General features: G+C 34.0%; 4 protein-coding genes across 6 annotated transcripts; 3 read left to right on the top strand and 1 right to left on the bottom strand.

Annotated features, from left to right (window-relative positions):
- Positions 1-268: 268 nt before the first annotated feature.
- Positions 269-4,767, top strand: LOC125841011 (peptidyl-prolyl cis-trans isomerase CYP21-4-like). 3 transcript variants are annotated; one of them, XM_049520007.1, is made up of 8 exons: positions 269-369; positions 863-1,050; positions 1,879-1,918; positions 2,307-2,345; positions 2,736-2,821; positions 3,775-3,912; positions 4,014-4,164; positions 4,399-4,538. In XM_049520007.1, the coding sequence occupies exons 2-8, from the start codon at positions 899-901 to the stop codon at positions 4,483-4,485; spliced, it is 693 nt and encodes a 230-aa protein (XP_049375964.1). In that variant the 5' UTR covers positions 269-369; positions 863-898; the 3' UTR covers positions 4,486-4,538. The 3 variants fall into 3 exon arrangements, with proteins under 3 accessions (XP_049375964.1, XP_049375965.1, XP_049375963.1); XM_049520008.1 differs by having other exon boundaries at positions 294-369; positions 895-1,050; XM_049520006.1 differs by lacking the exon at positions 269-369 and having other exon boundaries at positions 4,399-4,767.
- A 525-nt stretch (positions 4,768-5,292) lies between these two features.
- On the bottom strand, positions 5,293-7,836 carry LOC125806939 (uncharacterized). Its single transcript, XM_049486690.1, has 4 exons — positions 7,607-7,836; positions 6,853-7,300; positions 5,808-6,336; positions 5,293-5,465 (listed from the first exon to the last, which is right to left on the bottom strand). Exons 1-4 carry the CDS (start codon positions 7,834-7,836, stop codon positions 5,293-5,295), a joined length of 1,380 nt encoding a protein of 459 aa, XP_049342647.1.
- Positions 7,837-12,510: 4,674 nt separating this feature from the next.
- Positions 12,511-18,955, top strand: LOC125840998 (serine/threonine protein phosphatase 2A 57 kDa regulatory subunit B' beta isoform-like). The gene is made up of 3 exons (XM_049519994.1): positions 12,511-13,874; positions 18,305-18,643; positions 18,746-18,955. Exons 1-2 carry the CDS (start codon positions 12,699-12,701, stop codon positions 18,605-18,607), a joined length of 1,479 nt encoding a protein of 492 aa, XP_049375951.1. The 5' UTR covers positions 12,511-12,698; the 3' UTR covers positions 18,608-18,643; positions 18,746-18,955.
- Positions 18,956-19,876: 921 nt separating this feature from the next.
- Positions 19,877-22,692, top strand: LOC125841018 (uncharacterized). Its single transcript, XM_049520016.1, has 4 exons — positions 19,877-20,202; positions 20,421-20,531; positions 21,394-21,462; positions 22,416-22,692. Exons 1-4 carry the CDS (start codon positions 20,059-20,061, stop codon positions 22,464-22,466), a joined length of 375 nt encoding a protein of 124 aa, XP_049375973.1. The 5' UTR covers positions 19,877-20,058; the 3' UTR covers positions 22,467-22,692.
- Positions 22,693-24,641: the final 1,949 nt, after the last annotated feature.

Here is a 24,641-nt window from a genome sequence, read left to right as displayed (position 1 = left end):
TCAAATTTGTATAAAATTGAACAAGTAAACATACGCGCCGCCCTACATGAGACAATACACGTAGGCTGTGAATTGTCATGTAGGATGCCAAATAGACACACATGAGTTTACTTGATCAACTTTATACAAATTTAAGTACACCCAGAATTAGAGTATATGATACCAAACACGTTTACCTATTACGTAAAAAAAAAAAAAAAACTTGCTTGGTAAATAAATTATTAAACTTCTTGGAAAAGGGTATTTTATAAAAATGAACTTTTGAATATTTTACCAACTGCCTTCTTCTTTCCTAAAATTCCACGCTGAATACAAAATATCACAGCGAAAATACGAAGAAAAACAATCAATCCAGCGCAAGCAATTCAGGTTCATCCAATATTTTCTTTTCGTTTTGCCAAAATTTTCCATATTATCAATGAGTTGTTGAAAATCAAGTGAAATTTCTTAATTGTTAGAAATTAATTTCACAGTCAGAATCCTGAAATTTGAGCTTGAAATGCACTTATGCGACATCAAGGTATTCCCCCCCCCCCCCCCCCCCCCTTTTATTGGCCTAATTGCTCATATATATAAAGATGTTATCTTTTGCCGAATCTGAATTCAGTTGATGCGTAGCTCAAAAAAATATATTTTGAAATGAATTGATGAATCAACTAGGCTGCAATTCCCCAAATTGGTTAGGGTTTTATTAAACTACGCGCCTAGACAAACTAAGACACTTAAATCAGGACGGAGGGAGGGAGTAGTATTGTGGAATCCTTTAGGTTGTTGAAATTTTTATTTGCTTTTTTGATTTAATTTAAAAGGTGGGATGCTAATTTTGTGTTGAGTTGTGATTGTTTGTTTATGATGATTTCAGGGAATTAATACTAGGGAGTTTTAACTTTTAAGTGTCATGGCAAGGATAAAACCTCAAGCTCTTCTACTGCAAAGCAAAAAGAAGAAGGCGCCAAGTGGTGTCAGTGTACCTACAATTATTGTATACATCCTAATTGTTGCTGTGATGGTGTTTTCCCTGTTCTCTACATATAAATACTGGGCTCGAAGGTTAGTGAAAGCCTTTTCTTGGAAATTGTGTTAGCTACTTGTAGGATATTATCTATTTTGTGTTGTTTATTACTGGCTATCTTTTGATTGTTTAGCTTTGACATGTAAAATTATGTAGTTATTTAGATAAAACTACATTCCGAGAGTAGCAAAGTGGCTAATTTTCCAATGTTCTTGAACTCATGCAATGTTCTTTGCTTCAGAGAGCAAAGCTCTCTTTGGCAGTTGTCAAGGTTCTTAACTTGGAATTGTTGGTAATGGTCCCTATTCGTACTTCTTGTTATGATTATTTGGAAGAGAAGTGAAGCAACAGAATGTTTAGGTATGGCATGGCCCTAGTTAGTAGTTGTATGTAAAGTCTAAGATGTGGAATGTTCTAATTTCTGGGTTCTTTATTTGTGTTTATAGAGAACTAATATTAAAACTTGTCATAGCCACTTGTATGTGTATTCAATACTAATCTAATCATGTCCTTTTCATGAGCTTATTGAGTTTTGATATATCCATTTCTGACGCTTGGTGATCACATTATCTGGTACTAAAAGACTTTCAATAGTGTCTTATCTTTATCAGAAGTATTTGGTACTCTTCAGATCTAACTTTATGACGATTTCCTTTAACTCTATCCCAAAAAGATATTTGAAAATTGGAGTTGTGTTTGGGCATGAATACAAATGGAAAATTCATGGTCAAACTCCTCCATATGGGATGGATATTTTGTTTCATCAACAATGCCTCAGTTGTACATTTGTTGAATATTTTGTGACAAGATGCATTTGGATAGATGTTTTTCCTCATACTTCGACCTTTTTATTTTCTTCTGCCTAGATCAATTGTTCAGACACAGGATGGTATATCAAACAGAAAGGTATGGATTATTTTACAACTCCTATTTTTGGTTGGTAGATATTATTGCAAATATTCTTTCTTTGAGCTCCAATGACCAACATATGCCGTTTGTTATGGTCCAGATTTAGATTTTTTTAAACTGGTGGTGCTTGGGTCAACTTGCTTGCACCTTGATTAACCAGATACCTATTACCTTCCACAAGTATAGGCTCTGGGTTTTTTGTGCCCACCTAGATTTAGACAGATGGGAAGAATCAAGAAACCACCTAAGCAATTTTTGTCTTTCATATGATTTGAACCCTGGTTTCTCATGAACTTCATTCACTTCATATTTAGATCCTACAAACTGCATTTACCTTAGTATTCTTTTGCACTCATGTATATCCTTACCTCTTTATTTTCTGCAGTTTATTGAGCGGAAGAAATCAGATATTCCTAATTACGCTGTAAGTTCAGAAAATTCTCTTTCCTGCTTTCTTGTCAGCTAGTATTTATTTACTGAATACCACCTTTGAGTATGCCAGTGTCACAGGCAGGCAGTCCAACCACCTCCCTCCCTCCTCTCATCCTCTTCAACTTTCCTTCGATCATACTACTAGCGTGTGTTCTTCACCTTAGTTGGTGATATAATTCAATATAACTTGTCATTTCCATTCAAGGGAACAGTTTTCATTTTGTATCTTCCTTACATTGTAGCATATAACGGTGTTTCTCTTTCAAAGCTGGAGTATTCCTCCATGTTTTTTCTTGGCTATAATTGCATATTTCAATGCGTTTCTGTTATGCAATCCTTATTTCCTTTCTAGACTTTGTTAACTTGTCTGTGTCATTGGTAGCTTATAAGCACCTCGAAAGGACAGATAACTGTGGAACTTTACAAGGATGGTTCTCCTGACATTGTCAATGAGTTCATTGATTTCAGGTGTGTAACTGCTATAACTTCTTGTTTTTTGCTTTTTCTTTCCTTTCCTTGTCTTTGGTTTGTTCTTTTTTCGGAGACGACAATCAAATTACTCCTAGTTTATATACATCTAATAAGCCACCTTCTTGTTTTTTTTGTTTTTTGTTTTGCGGAGACGACCATTAATTTACCCTAGTTCATATAGATCTAACGAGGCAACCTTCTCTAAGTAGACGAATCCAAGTGTTCATCTCTTCCCTACCTCACATGCAACACCTGGTGACTTATCACATGCTTCAAGAAGGAGAATTCTGGGATGAGCTTATGTGATCCTCAAAAATGTACAAAACAACCTGCTACGAAAATAATAAGGGGCTAAAAGACATTTTGTTCTTCATATTTTAAAGAAACACTTGCCTAAGTTTGAACTTGTGAAAATTAGGAGTTAGGTATAAAGATGAATTTCAACATGTTAAAATCCACCTTTTCTGTTCTCTCTTTTTTCCTTGGTTTTTGAAGGGAGAAAAAAGAGGGAGAGGGACTGATCACCAATTTTTGATTGCATCTCTAGTCTTCGTCATTCCTTCCCATGACAATAATAAGTAATATTTACTGAGCATAGAAATGATGGGTTTTGATTTGCAAGATTGGACCTTTTTCTTTTATCGTAAGGGGTCAGGAAGTTGATATTTTGGCTATTTGTGGTTGTGTCAGTTCATGAGTCAAGCTGATGAAATGTTGTTGATGTTATTTTCACGAATCTCTGCCACTTCATCACCATTTATGTGGTTCCGTGTTGGTTTTGGATCTCCATCACAAAGTTCCTTGTAATACAGATATGAACCTCAAGTGCATGCTGGTTATAGTGTAAAAATAGTCTGTTTATTTCTCTGTTTTTCATTTGTAGAATTTTGGATGGGCAACCTTGTGCTACAAGCATGATAAAAGTATTAACTTCTAAAACGTATTTGCAGTCAGAAAGGTCACTTTAAAGGGATGCAATTTACTCGTGTAATAAAGAACTTTGTCATTCAAGGTAGTAAAATTGAAAACCCTGAAGCTACAGAAGATTGGACATCGAGGGGAAAACATTACAGCCAACTGGACACAAGGTCTTCGTTGCACATCATTTGCTTTTATTGTGTCTTATACAGTTGCCTTGAGATTCCCTTGACTCGTTGTTTTTTGCTAAATTAGCAATCTTAATGTTCAGTCTTAAGCATGAAGCATTTATGCTTGGTACTTCCAAAGCAAAACATGAAGGTGGAGGATTTGATCTATTTATTACAACAGCACCAATACCAGATTTGAATGACAAGATTAATGTCTTTGGGCGTGTCATCAAGGGAGAAGATGCCGTGCAGGTATAGATCCTTTTCTGCATAAAAAATTTGAAGAACAATGTTAGATATTTGATATTTCACTGCTTTTCCGCATTTGATATTTAGTGAACATTCAAGTCCATGCCGAGACTACGATTAAAGAACTATTACATTATGATTTGTCAAGAACTGACAAAAACCTATTGGCAAGCCTGGCAATGAGATTTCAATGTTTTTCTTTTCCTTAATGATGATGGGTTGGTCATGACTATTCAGGAAATCGAAGAAGTAGATACAGATGACCACTATCGACCCAAAACTCCTGTACAAATCAATGAAGTAACTCTCAGGCACAAAACCTGAACTTTCTATCCGTGAGATGCAGTTACTGGACATCGATGAACAAAAGCAGGCAGCATCATGAATAGATTTGGTTTCAGGTTATAATGGTTCAAAAATATTTTGAAGATTTTAATTCCTTAGAGTTGACATGTTGCAGCTTGCTAACCGTGCTTTTGATGTAAGATATGGATTCAAAATTTCACGTAGGATAAAGAATATGGCTCTTTATGTTTCTTACTGTATACAATATATTCAAAAGGATTTTTTCCCATTATACACAAGACGACGATTTGTGATTTTTCATTCAAGATCCAGTTTAGATATTTCTGAGTCATGATACCAAATAAATTGATATCAACACTTCAGAATTAACTGGTTCATAGATGTTTACTTCTAATACTCTTATTTCTCATGTTTGGATGGGAATGTGAAAAAAAAAATGTTATGTAACGAAGAGGTATTAAGAAAGTAAAGATGGAATTAACATTAACCACGTCTTTTCTTAGCAATTAAATCACTCTAATTATTACTGATATAATCAAGTTGACATTTTCGACAGTAAATTTTGAAACTTAACTGCTGATCAGCAATATAAATAACATAAGAGTAAAAGAAAAGAGTTCCTCCATCATACTATATAAGTGATTTCGGAGAAATCAAGCTTTCTGTAAAAGCAATTCTATTATGACATTTTCTTGAACCAATTCCAAAACCAAGTATACCCAATGGCCCTCTTATTGTCCTCACTGAGAATAACACTTCACCCTCTGCAAACCGTTTTGGTATGGCTTCAACAGAAGCCAATTGGTGTTTAATAAACAATGAATTTCAAGATTCATTGATACCATAGTCTTTCAATACCCATATTTCAAAAGCACGGTTACTAGCATGACCATAGCTAGAATAAGCACAAAGCATTCCGTCCAATACAGAAACACCAACAAGCATGTTGCCCTCCAAGCCTCCTAATATTTTCTTTGGTAATGACATCTTTGTGTACACTTCATTTGAAATGCTAAATGAAACCAAATAAAAAGTTCTTGAACTTACTATCATAGTCTCCGGATATACAAATCTAATGAAATGCATCGTTTACTACTGCTAAAGCAAAACTTATACCACCCAGCCAACTCTCAACCCCACAAGAATGTTTATCAATATTTCTCCAGGAACCACTTTTCAACGTGAGAATTTGACCACCAAGTAATTCTTCTCCATTAATAAACAAGATCTTATAGTCACCACTAGTTGAGTCATAACCCAATCCCCCCATACAATTACTATTTTGCAGTAAAAATCAAGTTGAAAATTGAGTTCCTGAAGCTTTTTATCACCAAACTCACTTGGGTAGTACTCAACTAGTTTCATTATCCTATCCTTGTGAAAATTAGCAAATGAATCAACCGGACTCAAACTAGCCATACCGAGGAGCAAGTCACTAGTCACCATATCAAAATGATTATTGAGTTCTTGAAGTGCCAAATCAATGACGGCATAAAATACTTCCACACGAAAGTGATGCAAATATGAAATATTGAACCTCTTACGCTTCGACTTTCCATTAGAGTAGTCTTCATTCATTTTGGGAATTGAAATTCCATGTTTACCATAAAATAAGCTAACCTCATTCATCATAGAGTCCCATTCATCCTCTCTCATCATTTGCAATCGTTTCTTTGTAAGGTCAAGCAATCCTATAGCATTAACGATATCTTGATCTTTCTTTTGTAAAACTTTATTCAACTCATTCGTCAATAGCAACACCTTAAACATCAAGTGCAACATAAAGACAAATTCAAATTCATGAATCTTGCTCAAAAGATTTTCCGCCGCAAATCTATCAAGATGATATGGACAATCACGTTTCATATCCTTCAGCACATTAACAATTGAAGAAAAAAGAATCAGGAAATTGTCCAAGGTTTTAAAATGAGACCCCCAACGAGTATCACCCGGTCATTGGAGGCCACATTCTTGATTCAAACCCTGCCTTGTATGAACTTCTCCAAATTTAAGCAACTCTTCCAACTTATCTTCTTGATGTTGTCGAAGTGAATCTCTGCGTTTAAATGAAGCTCCAATAGTATTCAAAATATTAGTGAGAACATAAAAAAAATTATCCACATTCGAATTCTTTTTGGAAAGACCTACAAGTGCCAATTGCAATTGGTGAACAAAACAGTTAATAGAATATGCAGATGACGTATCTTGTAAAATCAAAGACTTGCGACCATTTATTTCCCCTTGCATATTACTAGCCCCATCATAACCTTGACCACGTATTTTGAATGTACATAATGAGTGATCCAAAAGCAAATAATAAATTGCCTTTTTTAATGATTGAGAAGATGTATCATTTACGTGGACAATACCCAGGAATCACTCTACCACCATTCCACTTTTGTTGACATATCTCAAAATTAGAGCCATTTGCTCCTTATGAGAAACATCCTTTGATTCATCAACTAATATTCCAAAATAATCACCGTCCAAGTCTTCAATGATAGCCTTAGTTGTTTCTTTAGCACAAGCCTCCACAATATCTTTTTGAATTGTCGGACAAATCATCATATCATTTTGTGGAGCATTACTTAATATTACTCTTCCCACATCAAAACTTCTATCCCCATACCATTTCAAAAGTTCAAGAAAAGCACCCTTATATTCGGAACCTTCACTTTCATCATGTCCACGAAATGGAAATCCCGATGTCAAGAGAAATCTTGCTACATCAATTGAGGCATTTAAACGCATCAGATAATCACTTCTTGCCTTTTCACTTTGCTTGTCAAAAGAAGATTGGATCGATTGTCGTTGGTTTTTCAAATCTTGCATCCTATTGCAACATTTATGATGGATACTATTTACCTTACCAACACGTTTTTTGAATCTTTCTAAAGCTTTGTTCCAACACCTAAAACCATCTCTTGTAAATGAATCTCCGACATTTCCACGACTTTCAAGTTCATTCTTGAACAAATAACAACACAAACAAAATGTCGCGTCTGCTTTAATGCTATATTCCAACCATTGAGATCTTCTCTTAAATCAAGTTGGTCGAAATTGACGCATTTTATCTCCAAACTTAGTTTTAGGGAAGATATGATCAACAGGTTGACATGGCTTTTTTTGAATGTAATACCTCCTTACCGCATCTCGAATATTAGGACCATAAGATGAAATAGGCATTCGATCTTTGGGATCTGCTTCAAGAGATTTAAAATCAAGCATATTATCCATATTTGAAAGTGGAAAAGAATTTGTATGTCTTTGAACTTCCGGAGCAACTTGTGAACTCACAAATGGTTGATTAGAGCTAGAACTTGGTTGGCCATCTTTTGGCTTTGGTAACTTGATGAGAAACTTATCCATTTGTGATTTGATGAATTGATTGTAAGAATTATTTTACCTACATGCTACAAAATTAAATATTCACACTTCCATTCAATCTTATAAAAACAAAATAATTTTTAAGAATATTAGCACAAATAACAAGTTTACTAATAAAAGAATCACAATTATTAGATAACTATTTAGAAATCAAGAAATTCTTATAAATTTAAATATTCAAGCAATCAAATAATGGAACCACTTCATAAATCAAGAAAAACATATAAAACAAATGAAGTACATTAATAAATAATTTTTTTTTTTAGATAACATACCTTGTTACTTATTCTCAAATCTCACTTCTACTTCACCATGAACAACAAAGTGAAAATGTGGAATGAAGCCAAAAGAAGAACAATATGATGTCGTTACTCCTTTTTACCTTTTAGTTTAAGGCTTTGAAAAGTCAAAAGAAAAAGTTAAAAAAAATAAATAAGAAAAACGTCTAAATAAAGAAGGAAAGGAGAAAAATAAAGTAAAAAATATAATTTGACTTTCTTGACACTTCTAGCTTAAGGTCTAGACATAGCTAATGCAACCTAAAAATATGGGTATTTGAACCTCTTTTTATTTATAAATTATTAAAAAGATCTATGAAAAGTGGCACATTTTGTTATATTAATTAAAAATTAAAAATGTGGATAGAAAAATTTGAACCACAAATCTATAAGTTATGCACCCCTATTTGTACTTACTTATCAATGTACTAGAGTATTCTTTTTAACCTTGGGTTCACCAATACAAATTTAAAAAGATAATTAGAAAAATAGTAGTATTATATAGGGGTTAGGAAGGGGAGGATGGGTGCATGTGAACCCCCTCCCCTTCATGTACATACGCCTCTGTTTAAATCAATGCCCCGAGAGATATTATTTATTTGGAAACCAAACACTTTTAATAAAATGATAATCATTGGTTTATAATAAAATGATAATATTTGATTTAACTGGAACGAGTAAACTCACTTTTTAGATGTGGTACATAAATTGAGATCCAAACACTTTAAATAAAATGATAATCTTTGGTTTAACCGAAATGAGCAGACTCAATTTTTAGATGTGATAATTAGGGTTTAGAAGTCTTTCGTCCGGGAGATATAGCTCATCAGTACATAGATACAGAGATCCTGTGATTTGATCTGTACTAGAAACGGAAAGACCCAGAGGGATGTTGCATTTATGCATCTTAATGGCGTATGGGGTCGAAATTGTCACTAGACATCTTAGTTAGGACTAATCAAATTGTTAAACTTACGAGTCACAAATATACTCCTAATAATTTTACAGAATTACTTACTGATATTTTATTTTTGTATTTTAATTAAAAAAAAAATTCTTTTTATTAATAATTCAAAAGGATGACTTACAGCACCATTACCCAATTTTCTGTGGGAATTCTTATTTTGTTAAATAAATAATTCATATTTAATACCATTATTTAAGTTGAAAAAGCCCAACATAAAAGAGGGTGTAACAGTATTAATAGTTATTTAACAAAATACATATATATTTAGCTAGTTGAACAAATTTTTTTGGACACTAGTATTACTCCTATCCCTTCTGTTTCGATAATCAATCTTGTTAATTGACAATGTGACAATTTGTGTTTCATAAGAATTAGTAGTCTTATATAGGTTATTGTACGTCACACAATATTACAAGTGTTTAGATTTTAGTTAAGTTTTTATTAATTTTATATTTTTTAGAATATTTTTTAAATTCAGTCGATTATTATATAGACTATTAAACTTATTCTAGAAATAGTAAAAATATTTAAACAATTGAATTAAGAGTTCATCCGATTGAATATCCCAATTGGAGAATCATTCTATTATTTGTATAATATTTACCTATTTTATATTATTTTGAATTATAAAAACAAGTCTAAATCACCAATATTGTAGTGATTTACTTTAAAAGATTTCAAAATTAAGATTATACATTTTCAAACATTAATTATTTAATAAATCTAAACAATTTGAGCTTGAAATATTATCTACAAATTAAGACACTCAATTAAAGAAAATCTTATCAAGCCAAATATATTAAAAAACATGATTGATGAATAAAGCAAAACATGAGTTACTAATTTGTCATGTGTTGACTGTCAAATAAGGGTAATAATATATAGTGGTAGATCAGCAATTGCTATCTTGCCAAATTAATCAATCTTAGTTTATTGTACCGATGCGAGGTAGTAGTATTTGGTGGAATAGTGAAGGTACATACTATTTGATTTAAGTATATACAAAAATTAAAAATATATTAATATTACATATTAAAAATTACGATAGATATTCAATAGAAAAAAAATAAAAATTAAATATTCTAAAAATGAGGACAAGTGAAAATTTGAATTGGTAATACTTGTCTTGAATTGGCTTTTACCTACTAAAGTATGAGTGGTATTGTTTAACAACTCATGACAAATTTTTAGTCAGTCAAACTCATGTTTGCACTATTTTGAAATCTTTTAAGTGATACCTCATTTTATGTTGGGCTAATTTGTTGTTTGTAATAGAACAACTTTCACATATAGCAAATACAAAATTCATATTTGTATGTTATAGCAAAGTTTGCATAACTGCGTTCCATAGCAAACATGCTATGACTAGGCTATTTCGCTATACATATATACAAAAGAAGCAATTGTATAATTCGCTGGCTCCTCTTCAGATTTATATAATTTCGCTGACAGACCATTTGTATAAATTGTTGTCAGCCTCTCGTTTGTATAAATCGTTGAGAGTCTCTCAATTTAATTTTATGTGTTTGTATATCTGTATAAAATTTGAATTTGTATACAATTGAATCGAAATAAAACGTTTGTATATCAAATATCGTTCTCTCTCTCGCTTTATACAAACATAAATTATACATTGTATTTTGTATAATCTGCGTTTGTATAAAGCGAGAAAGAGAGAAAGGCAAAAGAGAACTGGACAGGAGAATATTTGTATTGTATAATTATAAGTGTATAGGACGAAGATATATGTATTTGCATGTGTATATACAATTTTCTCTCGCTTTATACAAACATAAACACAATTTATACATTTCTGTTTGTATAAAGCGAGAGAGGTGAGCGATAGAGAGAGCGAGCGAGAGAGGGAGAGTGGCGAGCGAGAGTTTGAGGGAGAGAGGCGACTGACAAACAGTTTGCTACAGGGCACAATTAAATCAAAGTGTGGTTATACCATTTAATTTGAATTAATAGTTTGCCATTATGTATAATTTTCCCTTTGTAATACTCCTTCCGCATTTTTAATGTAATTTCATAAGTGGATTTGAGAAGAATGTGTAAAAGAATAATGCAACTATAAATTCATGCTGAAATATAATGAAGTCGAACTATTTATTTTAGTGATAATTGATAACATATAACTCTTTTAAAATGACATTGATTGATATCATAAAATAATATTAACAAGTTATAATATATTGAATTACATAGGTTCTTTTTACCATGAGCCCATCGAAATTGATGAGCACTAAAAAAAATAAAAGGAAAATAGTTCATCCATCTTTCTACTAATACTACTCTTAATCAGTTGACTTTATCTGATAATACTGATAGTATTAATTGGTTTAACTATAGAATGAGTTAAGTGGTCAAAATATATTTGAACTATTTCTATTTTAGAGGTTGACATTCCAACCTTAAATTGTCCTATTTTTCTAAAAAAACTGAAGTATTATTATTTATGTATTTAATATATCTTATTATCAATTTTTTTTATTTGAACTATTACTGTCGTTTAAATAAATAAAAAAAGAAACAACTAATAATTAATACATAAATGATGATAGATCAAGAGAAAAATAAATAACTAATAATTCATATGTGAAACTCGAAAAAAGAAGAAGAAGATAGTTCAAGACATATTTTGATCATTATCTCTTATAGAATATAATGTCTTAATACATTACTACATTTAGACATTCTAAACTAGGTCAAGTTTCAATTAAATATCTTTAATTCTTAATAAAATATTTCAATTAGACACTTTCAATTCAAATTTAGAAATAATCTTGCACATATGTTTATTCATCTATTAAATAATTAAATTAATCACATAAAATATATAATTTTATTTAAAAATAACTAGAGTTTTACGTCTCATTGAGCCAAATACTATAATTGAATAAAATAATATATATATTCTATATAATTAACTTAATTATATAATATGCGAATGAAAACACATAGAAAGAGAAAAAAATAATCAAGGTATCGAACTAAAATATTTTATTAGAAATTGTTGAAATGTTCGATAAGAGTAAAATTTAATTTGAGTGTCTAAATAAAATATATCGAACGGACAGTGTATTATATTGAACGAACTTATCTTAGCACAAACGGATAAGAAGAAAAATATATTCCGTGAAATGTCAAAAAAGCGCATTTTCAATCCATCATTTTCATTAGCGTCCCCTCAATTTTTAATTATCCCACTTTCGTCACTCTCTCTCTCTCTCTCTTTTCTTCTACTTCAAATTTCTGTAACATCTATTTTACTTTTTCTACCCCTCATTATCTCTATTGATCGCCGGAAAATTCCACTCCCTCCGATCATTTTCCCGTTCTCCGGCGGTCATGGATCGCCGTTACTACACACTAATTGAAATTTCCAGACGGTGATGTTTCTCATCTCCGATTATAGATTTTGATTTCATGTATGGTAAAATCAGGTACTTGTGAACTACACATTGCAATTATTAAAGCTCTTTTATCTTCTTGATCTCTGTTTGCTAACGAAAAGTTTCTGTTTTTAGTTGAGGTTTTTGAAATCTATAGGTAGGTAAAAGTTATAGTTAGGGTTTTTGTATTGATTGGAAGGGATAATGTTGAAAAATATCATAAAGCGAGGGCATAAAAAGGTGCCTAAATCAGAAGTATCTGATTTTGGTCACGCGCCGCCGGCGGGAGGTAGGAATTCCGGCAATGTTTCGACGTCTGATGTGGTGGTGAATCATGCTTCGAGAGGAAACATGGTAACGAATTCGATTCAATCACAACAGACACCTTCAGTGATGACATCTGCAGCTCCAGCACCGGGAAACATTGAGAACCTTCCCTTGTTTCGTGATGTGCCGATATCCGAACGTCAAGTCTTGTATTTTAGGAAACTACAGATTTGTTGTTTTCAGTTTGATTTTACTGATACGATGAAATTGGTAAGGGAGAAAGAGATAAAGAGGCAAACACTTGTGGAGCTTGTAGATTATGTTCAATCTGGTGCTGGAAAAATCAGTGAAAGTAATCAAGAAGAAATGGTAAAGATGATATCAGTGAATATATTTCGTTGTTTACCTCCGGCGTCTCATGAGAATACAGGATCCGAAAATGTGGAACAGGAAGAGGATGAGCCATGTCTCGAGCCATCTTGGCCTCATTTACAGCTTGTGTATGAATTGCTGTTGAGGTATGTGGTTTCATCAGATACTGATACAAAGTTAGCTAAACGCTTTATTGATCACTCATTTGTATTGAAGTTATTGGATTTGTTTGATTCCGAGGACCCAAGGGAAAGAGAGTATTTGAAAACAATACTTCACCGCGTATATGGGAAGTTTATGGTGCATAGACCATTTATAAGGAAGGGAATCAATAACATCTTTTATAGGTTTATTTATGAGACAGAGAGGCACAGTGGGATAGGTGAATTACTAGAGATTCTAGGGAGTATTATAAATGGTTTTGCGTTACCCATGAAAGAGGAACACAAGCTATTCCTTGTTCGGGCACTCATACCACTGCACAAGCCGAAATCGGTTGCAATGTATCATCAGCAGTTATCCTACTGTATTGTTCAGTTTGTTGAAAAGGATTACAAGTTGTCTGATACGGTTATAAGGGGTTTGTTGAAATACTGGCCTGTCACTAATTGCCAAAAAGAAGTCCTCTTTCTTCAGGAGCTTGAAGAAGTGTTGGAGACCACACAGGCGGCAGAGTTTCAGCGTTGCATGGTTCCTCTTTTTAGACAGATTGCTCGTTGCCTTAACAGCCCACACTTCCAGGTTAAGGGAAATTTGTAGTGTTTATTTGTTATTTGCTTCATGCATCTTCTGTTTATCAATTTACTATTCATCAGTAACTCAGCTTTTATCCATTTCAATTGTCGATTAAATATACATTTGCTTTGAACTGTGGATAGAATAGAAAATTGATGTGACTGCGCTTTCTGTTTTTTTGGTTGGTTAGATCCTATAAAGTTGCTCTTTCTTACTCTTTTTTGTTTGTTTCTGGAGAAGCATTTTCAAATGATTGTGTTCACATGTATAACTGTGTTAATAAGTGAAGAAATGAAGTAGATAGTGGTTAGATAGGAACAATTGGCATTTCTCCGGTGTGCCATTATGTTATCTCTATCCAGTTTTAATAGTATTTCCTTCTGATTTGTCATATTCCGTTAACTTATCCATGTATTGGGTGTTCCATCTGTCCAAGCTTTGGTGGACAGAGTTACACGGTACTTGTGTTGGTAGGAGATAGTAGCCTTGTGAAATTAGTCGAGGTACGCGCAAGCTGACCTGGACACTACGATTATCATAAAATAAATCTAAGAATTGGATGTTTCTCTGAAGGCACCTTATGCAGGCCTGAGAGGATCAGTAAAAACTCTTTGGATTTGAGGATGTGCTTTGTGACTTTTTCATAGATTCTATTATCTTCCACATGACAAAGATGAGTTTCTTTTTTCATACTGCTAACTTCCTACTGACGGTACTCCCTCCCTGTAGGCTGCTTTTTTGTCCTCGTTTTCCCATTTTCACTAAAGGACAATTGACGTATCACGTTGTTGTAGGTTCTTAGCAAAATTGTTTGTTAACAGTTGCACATTACTATCTCCGTCCAGTCTGTTTTTATCATAAATATCTTTCTTTTTTGTCAAGTACTACTTTTGTCGTAACTATTCTAGTATAAGTTTCTTGTCCGCTATTTCTGTTGCAAGTCCACGAGGCTACAACTGTCTTCTACTATCCAACTTAGAACTGCCACATGAACATTAGAATGCGGAGAAATTTAGTCTTATCAGCTACCATTTTTGCTTCTTGACTTCTTGTATGGAAAGAGTGTTGTCATATTCTTGGCGCTCATGCTATCGTTCATATAAAATAATTATGTCACAAATGCTTTATCAAAAATCAGTATCTAATATAGTTACACGTGAATCATTTTGTCCTCGCGCTTGAGTAACATTAGAGGTCTAGTTAGCGTCTTTTGGCCTGCCATCTATTTATATGTCAAGATAGAGGGTACCTTCTTCCTGAGGTCTCATCACCTAGCTGATTATCTAGGGTTGATGTAACTTATAACTCCCCAAAAGAGGAATTTCCTCATTATACTGCTCATACTCGATCAATAGCGTACTATCAAAATGAAATGTGGTGCTTTGATGGTAGTAATAAGTTTCAGAAAAAAGCTTTACTTTATTTTATGTCTGTACATAATCCATTTAAGTGGAAAATTTTTTGGCTGTCTCAATTTGTTCTGGACCAATGTATTAGTTCTTATTGAGGGGAAAGTGAAAACAAATTTAAGAGGTGGAGCTACCCTTTTCAGTTACCATAGCTTCAGGGTTATGTTATCACCTTTTGGCCAGTAAGAACTTGTCTACCAAACAAGAAGAGATCAGCTAACTTTTCACACTTATTTTTATTTTCTTGGTGCATAACTTTCAACCCTTGATATATATGCCATATGAGCTTCACTGGGCTTTCCATTGTGTTGCTTGCTTTCTAAATATATGTGGTACTAGCCTCTTTACTTTTGTCTTCTGCAGTTGTATCATCAAATAGTGTTAAAAAGTAGTGGAGACGGATATTTTAATTCAAAAGAAAAGTTTTTATGCATGAGAGAATTCTTGCTAAACTGCAAATTCTAATGTGACTTGTGTCAACTTGATTTTTTTTTTAATTTTGATTAAGTAGTGACTACTTGATTCTAATTGACAAACCACAAACTTTGAAGCTCTAGCTAATGAAAAAGAGGAGAGCACACTTTATTAGAGCATCTTTCCAGAAAGGTGTTGTTTAATCATTAATGAGAGACAACAAATTACAAGTTCCTTCTCTCCTTTTTTTTTCCGTGTCATACACAAAAGCTGGTATTTAAGTGTGGATAAGGGTATAGGGAACGGACCATTGTCCATCGAGTTTCAAATTGTATGCCATTGTCCCTCGGGTATTCTTGGCTTTGGACAAAAAAAATACTTAAATCTTTTTTTTTAATGGTGAAAATATTACTCCCTCCTTTTTCAATTTGTTTGTCTGGTTTTGACTTGACAGGGAGTTTAAGAAAGTCAAAATAAACTTTTGAATCTTTTGGTCTTAAATTAAAGATATACGGAATGTACTAAAATGTCCTTTAATCTTGCAGTCTTAAACATGCCATGTGGAATGTTAGAATTAAAGAGTTGCCAGGAAAGGAAGGAGACATTCTTTTCTTTAAACGGACTAAAAGGAAAGTAAGATTAAACAAATTGAAACGGAGGGATAGGGCCTGCTTGGATGGGCTTATAAAAAGTTAACTTATAAGTCAAAAGTTAGATGTCATAAGTAGATGGTACCCTGCTTTTAACTTTTGACTTACTTTAAAACTTTTTTGACCTAAAATGGTGCTTAAAAACACTTTATAACCTTTCCAAACACCTCCAATACTAAAAAAACTTCAAGTCAAAAGCACCTAAAAATAAGTTAATCCAAACGGGCATGTAGTCTAATGCTGCCTTGAGGGAGGGGAGTAGCTAAATCAATGTCTTAATAGCTTTAGGAGATTCTTGGGTAGTTTCTAGAATTTGAGGGGAATAGGAAGTGAAATAGTGAAACTAATTGTGTTGTCTTCCCTTTCTTGATGTACATTACAAAATACCCTTGAATGTGTGCTGTTAATTATCGTACTAATTAATTTTGTTCTCCTTCAACCACATCCAAATGCCCGTGTTCCATCACCTTCACTTGCCTTAACAATAATTTTATGTGCTTGTGAAGTAGGTTTATAACTAAGGGTCATAACAAAGATTGGGACCTAACATTATAGAGCAAAGATTGTCAATCCCACAGAGTGACCTGTCTATTTATGCAATACCCCCATTATAGGTGTGAAGGGTTGTTCATTTTAGACGCCAGAGAAGAGAAGAGGGGCATTCATTACTATAGAGAGGCCAATCGAGCGAATATTTTTCCTTTTTTTCCAGATTTTGTTCTTTCTACTGTTATACCCAACAAGTATCCCAGCTTTCCAAGATTCTTGGTGAAAGAGTGATTACAGGTTCAGGTTTATTTCTATCCTTTCACTACCTGCAATCACAATATCATCAACCTTCATCAAGGATTATGATGGATGCTTTCTTCGAAGGACTAGAAGCTGGAGTGAAATGGCCTACCTGTGTTATGAGCATATATCTGTTTTCAGTATTTTCTCAGCTTATTGTTTCAGTGTTTCCCTTGATTAAGTGAATGAGTGTTAGGGTTCTAGTGCTTTGTTTCTGCTACGTTGCTTAGGAGGTGAAATTGTAAAAATTCCTTTTCCTGTTCTGAAGCGACTTTGCTATTTTCTTTTTTTGCTTTGTGGTGAGAAGCACAAGAAGATGTGTTAAAAGCATAGAGTGAGCTTGGATATGGATGTATTCTACTTTACTATCCTTTTTATGGGCAGCACTTCGTTGCTAGTTACTATTGCTGCATGAGTAGTTCAGTTCAAATTATAAGCTTGCACTTTTTAGAGGTGCTTTCTTTTTTCTGTTTTGAATTTTTCTTGAGTTCCTTGAACTGCTAAGGAACCTAACATGGATTGGAGATGGGAAGATTATGAAAGGCTGCCTTAGTTGTAGTTACTCTTTTGGCCACTTCTGTCCTGGAACATTTACCCAATCAAGCTTTAGAATCTTGTCCTGTTACCCAAGAAAGTTAGCTACTAGGTAAGGGTCAGATTCTGAGTTCTTTTCTTGTGATTTCAGTTGAACTTCTCAGTGAATCCTTTTTAAAAAAAAATCTATTTAGAGTTTCTTTCTTTGTGAGTCGGCTTGCTTTTGACTGTAACAGGTTTTTAGCTGTGTACTCCAGAGGTGGTGGTTGTGAAATTCTTTGGTTAAATGTCCATTTGTCTCATTCTTTTGTTCTTTCCTAGAAGGTCAATTGCAACGTCTATTTCTGATCAGACCGACTAGATGTCTTAAGCACATACATGTTCAAGTATAGGTGTGAATCAAAATATTTCATGTGGACATTGGAAACATTATTTGCTTGTGCAGTAAAAACCATTCTTTTTGTTTTTCGTCCTTTTTTTCATTTGTGCATTTGCAGCAGCTTTCTGTTGAGAAATGCTCTAGTAGTAAGTTACACTTTATATTAATTTTATTTTGATATCATCTGATAATAATTCGTAGGATTATGAGATGGCAATCTATTGTATCTTGTGGTATTTCTGAAGCAAATTCATATTTCAGGTTGCAGAACGAGCTCTATTTCTATGGAACAATGAGCACATAGTGGGATTGATCGCGCAGAACCGCAATGTCATTTTCCCGATCATTTTTTATGCTCTGCAAAAGAACATAGATAATCATTGGAATCAAGCTATCCATGGGCTGACTGTAAATGTTCGCAAAATGTTCATGGAAATGGATGCTGATCTGTTCGATGAGTGCCAAAGACAGTATTCTGAGAAAGCATCCCGGGCCACTGAACTGGAAGAGCAGCGAGAACTAAGATGGCAGAGATTAGCAGCAGCTGCAACACAAGGACGCTAAAAAGGACACATTCATCGCGATTCCTGTTCCATTAAGGTGGGATTAGACCCCAAATCCAAAACTGGATATGTGGACCACAACCATGACCATTTGTTATACTGGTATTCATTTCTCTTAGTTTTTGTTCGTTGGTTTCAGTGTGTTGAATCGTTGAAGATGACTGGCAATGCAGCCGTGTGTAACTCATATATGTATTTGATAACTGCTTTGTCGCGTGCTGCAGCTCAGGAATGGTTTGTTTAAGTGTAATTTGTTCTGTAATTTTGCCCTCTTTAGAGAAATTTTTATTCTTCAGTGAACTTTGAAGGCAACAATTTCTCATGTTTACAGGTTATTTATAGTTTTTTTTATGGGTCATTGCACATAGTTTAGTGTTTAGACAATGGTATCAGAAAGTAGTACCGTATTTTCACTTCATAAACGCTTTTATTACTTTTCACTTAATCAATGATATGTGTGTTTCACTTTAAATTTTAACTGCTCTGTCATGATCCTGAGTAAGTTGTCGAGTGTCGTATGGAGTGTTAGTTGAAGTCTTATAGTCTGTGACATCAGTATAAAATGCTTAATTTGGTGTAAGTAGTAACAACTAACAACCATCTTCCGGTCATTGCACTCTACTTATTGCTAAACTTATTGCTAAAACGAACGTTGTGATTTTATTGATAAAAAATTATTCGCCCTCAATATTTATGATAAATTAATAGATACATGATAGTATGCGTTTGTATATACTTTTTAAACATTTACTCATGATCAATTAACATGCTTTTTGACCTTATTAAATCACTTTACTATATTAAATAAGGTGTTTGCACAAAAAATTTCAACACTTGATCACTATTAGTTAACATGCAAAATCACCTTTAAATCACTTACCAGCAAAGATGTGATACAGTGAATGAAGTTGTTGCTCCTCGAGGTTTCGAGAGTTTAGTGGTGCAGTGAATGTGACTGCTGCTTCTCGAGATTTTGAGAGCTCAGTGTTGCAGTAAATGGGGTTGTTGCTCTTTGAGGTTTCGGGTTTGAATTTGTATGAATATTTATTTTTTGGTAGGAGCGCTTTCCTCTTAATGAAACTCTATCCAAAGTAATCAAACTCTAATGTGGAATCAGATATTAGGTGTGAAAAAAAAAACTTTACCAAAAATCACTTCACAATACTATGTGTTTGGACATAAATTTCTAGCAATTAATCATAATTAATTTTTGAAAAATAAAATAGTAATATCTTATGATAAAAATAGATTCCGTCCACTAAAAAAAAGCCCAGATAAAAATTGATAGGAAAATCCAGTCAGTGCCACTTCTTGTAGCTAACGCTTTGCTATATTCATCTTCTTCTTCTTCACTGTTCATCTTCCTCTTTATCGCCACAAATTTCATTTCTGCAATAGAAAAAAGGGTTTTTTTTTGTTTTCCAAGAATTCATAGATATAGAAATTGCCGAAATGGGTGGAGGAGCTGCTGCCTTACAGAAAGATGTTCCTTGGAGAGCTTCTTCTGGTGCAAAACCCATCCCTAAAATTCATTATTCCCCTGTTCTTCGTATACCTCAAAACCCTCTTTCCGATTATGCTCTCTCTATCATGAAGGTTCGTTTTTTTTTTTTTTGCAGTCATATATTTGTTTCTGTTTTGTTGTTTCTCATTTTGTGAGTTCCACTTTTCTCTAAAATTTGTATATGGTAGTTTTTATTTTTGAGTTGTTTGTGTGGTATTTTTTTCTCTTTTCTTTGGGGTGGGGTGATGGGGGTATGGGAGTTACTTCGAAAGATGTAATCTTTGTGGTTTTTTTGGATTGGGAATTGCAGCATCCAGATCCAATTGGTAGCGGATTGGGGACGGAGGCAATAGTAGAAGCAGCAGGCCCTGATTGCATTGTTCCTGGACAGAATCCACCTATCAAGCTTCTGGGGCTTAAGGTGCTTCTATAATTTAACTTGTTCTTTTTATTTTATCTACAGTGACAATGGAATTCTTACTATTAGAATCCGAAATGATTTACTTCTCTACTGGAACTATGACTTTGTTGGAGAAAGTGATAGAGTTAATACTCTAAAGATGGTAAATTCTGTCTTTAGAATTTTGTTCAGTTAGATGCTGCACTTCTTAGACTGTTATCACGAAACTATTTATTGAATTCTGAATCCTTTGAGACGACTGGTGATTTGTTTAACATAAGCTTGCGGCTGTAATCGAGTTATTGCTCATGCTTAGCTTGTAGGGTTTGGTAATTAGAGATTGATGTGCATGTGCTCACTGTGAAGCATATGAGGGTCTTATTTTCATGTCTAGGTGTTGGAATGAAAAAAAAAGAAAAAAATTGCTTTTGGTGACGATGTTATTTAGTTCAGCCAGCAGGTCAAGTGTTTTTTGTTATTTCTATGTTGCAGTCTGATGGTTGCATATTTTAAGTGATAGGACTACTTTGCAGAGGGGATTTAAGTTGGCATTTAGAAATTCTACCAGTTGTCTTTGTTAGGTATAATAAAGATTGGATTGATGCTTGGCTTGAAACCACCTTGCACATTTAGGGAAAGGGAATGATGATGTTGCGTATCAGTAGTGTAAGGAAGTAAATCAGATTCCTTTACTTTTGCGTGTTGAGGGAGAGGAAAGCTCACATGAATGACACTTGTTGAATTGAGCAAATGTAATTACTTATGGTAGTTGGCTGTCTGTGCTAAATATGTTATCTCAATTAGTTTTTGGCTTTTCTCGTGAGCCTCTTCATTAAGTCCCGGCGTTCAGTTTTCACACTCCCTACTTTTTATATGCATGCAGGTATGGCCCATTGAAGTCGACTTGAAATTTATGGAACCTGTTGGGCGAGAACTGAAGTCAGTTGGGAAGGTAAATTTTTTACTTTGTCTAGTTTACTGTTCCAATTATCTAAAGAACAATCCTGTTGAGACAAATCCAGTGACTGGTGTAGATCTTATGCAAGCAACTAGTTTCGTTAGTTAATTTATTGATTGCCACTAAAACAAGTTTTTCATTCCTTTCACATAACCTTTGCATGAGCAGTTTCTGCCTTGTCTCAGAACTGATTTAGCTTTACCTGCAAAAGTTATAACCTTTTTTGAACTTCAATGTAATAGCTTACAAAATTTGCAGAATATGGATATAGCAAATGAGTAGCCCTAAAAGCTGTAGGAAGTTACCATGCTTTCCATGCTATATTTGCTCAGTGGATTCAAGACTAGTATAGTTTAAAGAGGGAATACTAACAGAATGGTTAGAAAAGAAGGTGCTATCCCTCATTTGTAGCGAAGACTGATGGGTATTGGTGATTATAGACATCATACTGACATCCGTGAGCGCATGTGTATATACATTTGGTTTTGTAGTCAAATAAAATTGTCCAATTGTTAACCACTAAAACTTTCGACTAAGAGTATGACACATGTCTTTCTTTAATAGCTTTTTGTGAAGGATCAAGTTTTACGAAAGGTGGTCTAATTTCAAAAATATGTTGATTTCTGAAGAAGGTGGAGTTGGTAGTTTCATTTCCTGTGCATTTGCAAAAACAATAACCAAAGTGGTGAATGTAGGTAGTATAACTGCACTCATAAGAGTATTTGGCTAATTAACAAAGAAGATGCTGCTGCTGCTCTCCCCTTCCTCCTAGCTAGCATAAATTTTTCAATTAGACAATCAGAAGTACAGTCAAGAATGTGAAAAATAGAGTTTTTATTACAAAGATGCACATTCGTAGCTGGATTCTTGCATAGACCTGTGGGTATGTACGTGCAAGTGTCATTTTACCTTTTTGACACTTCGCTGTTGTTTTTTTGTGCTTGCAGTTCATGGATTCTGCAGTTGATCTTATGAACAAATCTTTCATTGATCGTTAGTACTTTCCGTTGGAGTGGCTGAAGTTCACCAGTTGTTACATCAACTACTTTGAGGCTTGTCAAAAACTAATGAAGCTGGTTATAGAGATCATCAATTCAGTTAATCCTACTACAAATGTTATCTATTTAAGGAGGTCCTATTTGTATTTTCAAAACTTGAAATCTACTGTACATTCGACAGCTACACGGAATTGTGGCTTTTTGAAAAAACGAATTACATCTTAAAGTTACATAGCTTGAAAATTTTGTGGCAAGTCAATGATCCTATGCTATCTTCTCATTACAGGCTCAAATTTACAGTGTATTCAGTAACATCTCCCAAGTATCAGACTATTGTTGCTCCCCAATATACACGCAAGTGTATGTGGTCGCGCAAGTAATATAGATTCTTTAAGAAACGAGTTATCGTTCCCAAGGGACTTATGATCAATTTATATTTAACACTTAATGCTACAAATAAAAGTAAAAGTAACATTTTCAAGAGTTGATGATTGATTGTTAACTACTACTAATTATGAACTGAATAAACGTAACTAAATGTGAACGACTTTAAGTGTCACGACCCAAAAATGGACGTGATGGCACTCGTTTTATCCCACCAAGACAAGTCAGCCTAACACTCACCCATTACAATAAAATGCGGAAATTTCATAATTAACTTAAAAATACCCCAAAATCTGGTTGTCACGTGCACAAGCCTCTAAAGTATTACAATTGAATCAAAAGGAAAATACAAGTCTCATATGACATTGTTTCTAGAGTAGAACAAGATCATAAACAGGAGTAAGAAGGATCGCTGAGAAGACAAACAACTGCCTTACAAATCTCCCAGAAGCCTCGAAAAAGAAGAGAATAACAAGTACCACAAAAATCCAGGCTCATAACCTACAAAAATTTGTAGAAGCAAAGGGTGAGTACCAAACCACACGGTACTCAACAAGTAAACCTCTAAACACGAGCTAAGGGGATAGAATACAAGTACTCATTACACCTCAACCGAACCTTCACAACTACAATCTGTATAAAACCAGCCCAACCTAACAGTTCAAAGTTTACAAAGCACATAGTTCAACACAACACTCTAACAATTTCATATCTTCAACAACAAGCTCAATAATTCATCAGTCACAAGTTCCATAGAAAGGCACTCACAAGATCAGCAACACACAAGATCAAGTTCACCAATAATAAAGAAGTGCAATGCAATGAAATGCAATGTCAAGTATAGTGATGCATGTCTGACCTAATGATACACACCCGCTGTCTCTCAGTCCGGGACCCATGGGGGACATATCTGTCCATGCATCCATCGCGGCGTGCGATACGACCCTCGATAATAGTAACCATCGCGGCGCGCGATACGTCCCTCGAAATATAGTATCCGTCGCGGCGCGCGACACGTCCCTCGAATTATATAGTATCCATCGCGGCGAGCGATACGTCCCTCGAAATGGTACATCCTCTTTATTTTCTTATTCTTTCTCAATGCACATAACACTTGTCAGAACCATGTCTCAGAACAATGCAAATGACATGTTCACACAAATAATGAGGAGATGACCATTTTCATAACATTGCACAATTCACAACAAGACAATCAAGATACAACATCAACAATGATTTAACAAGCCTTTCAAACAATTCCCAACACATCACACAAACAATTGATCACATTGCCTTTTATTATCCCTTTTTCATCATTAGAATTAATCAATGTGGACAAGTCAACCCATCACCAAGCCTCATTACCCTAAACACATATTACAAGAAAATACATGAATTCCATACACTTAACAAGAGTTTAGAAATCCACTTGCCTCAATTAATCAACAATCACTTCAGGACTTGAGTCTTCCCCTTTTGTTGAGCTTTCAAATCCATAAAATCTATTCAAATAAATAATGATATAAGATTTCAAAACTAACAACACTCATATTACTATGTGTCTAGTCTAGACACAGAACTCACTCAAATTTATAATCAAATTCCTAAGTTCGATGCCAATTAACATGTCAACTCTCCTATTTTTCCAAGTTTCAAGCTTAGAATTAAGTTTCAACTTCTCCTATATCATAAATCGAGAACTAGATCATCATATAAATATATTACCAACATGGATACAACCCACCAAAATAGTAACAATTATGCAGAAATTACACACACGCCTCCTTTTTA

This window comes from Solanum verrucosum, unplaced genomic scaffold, assembly GCF_900185275.1.
Source record: "Solanum verrucosum unplaced genomic scaffold, falcon-dt-bn FXZP01000196.1, whole genome shotgun sequence".
Lineage (NCBI taxonomy): Eukaryota > Viridiplantae > Streptophyta > Magnoliopsida > Solanales > Solanaceae > Solanum > Solanum verrucosum.
Note: the sequence above shows the minus strand (reverse complement) of the source record. Positions and strands in the feature narration are given on the sequence as shown.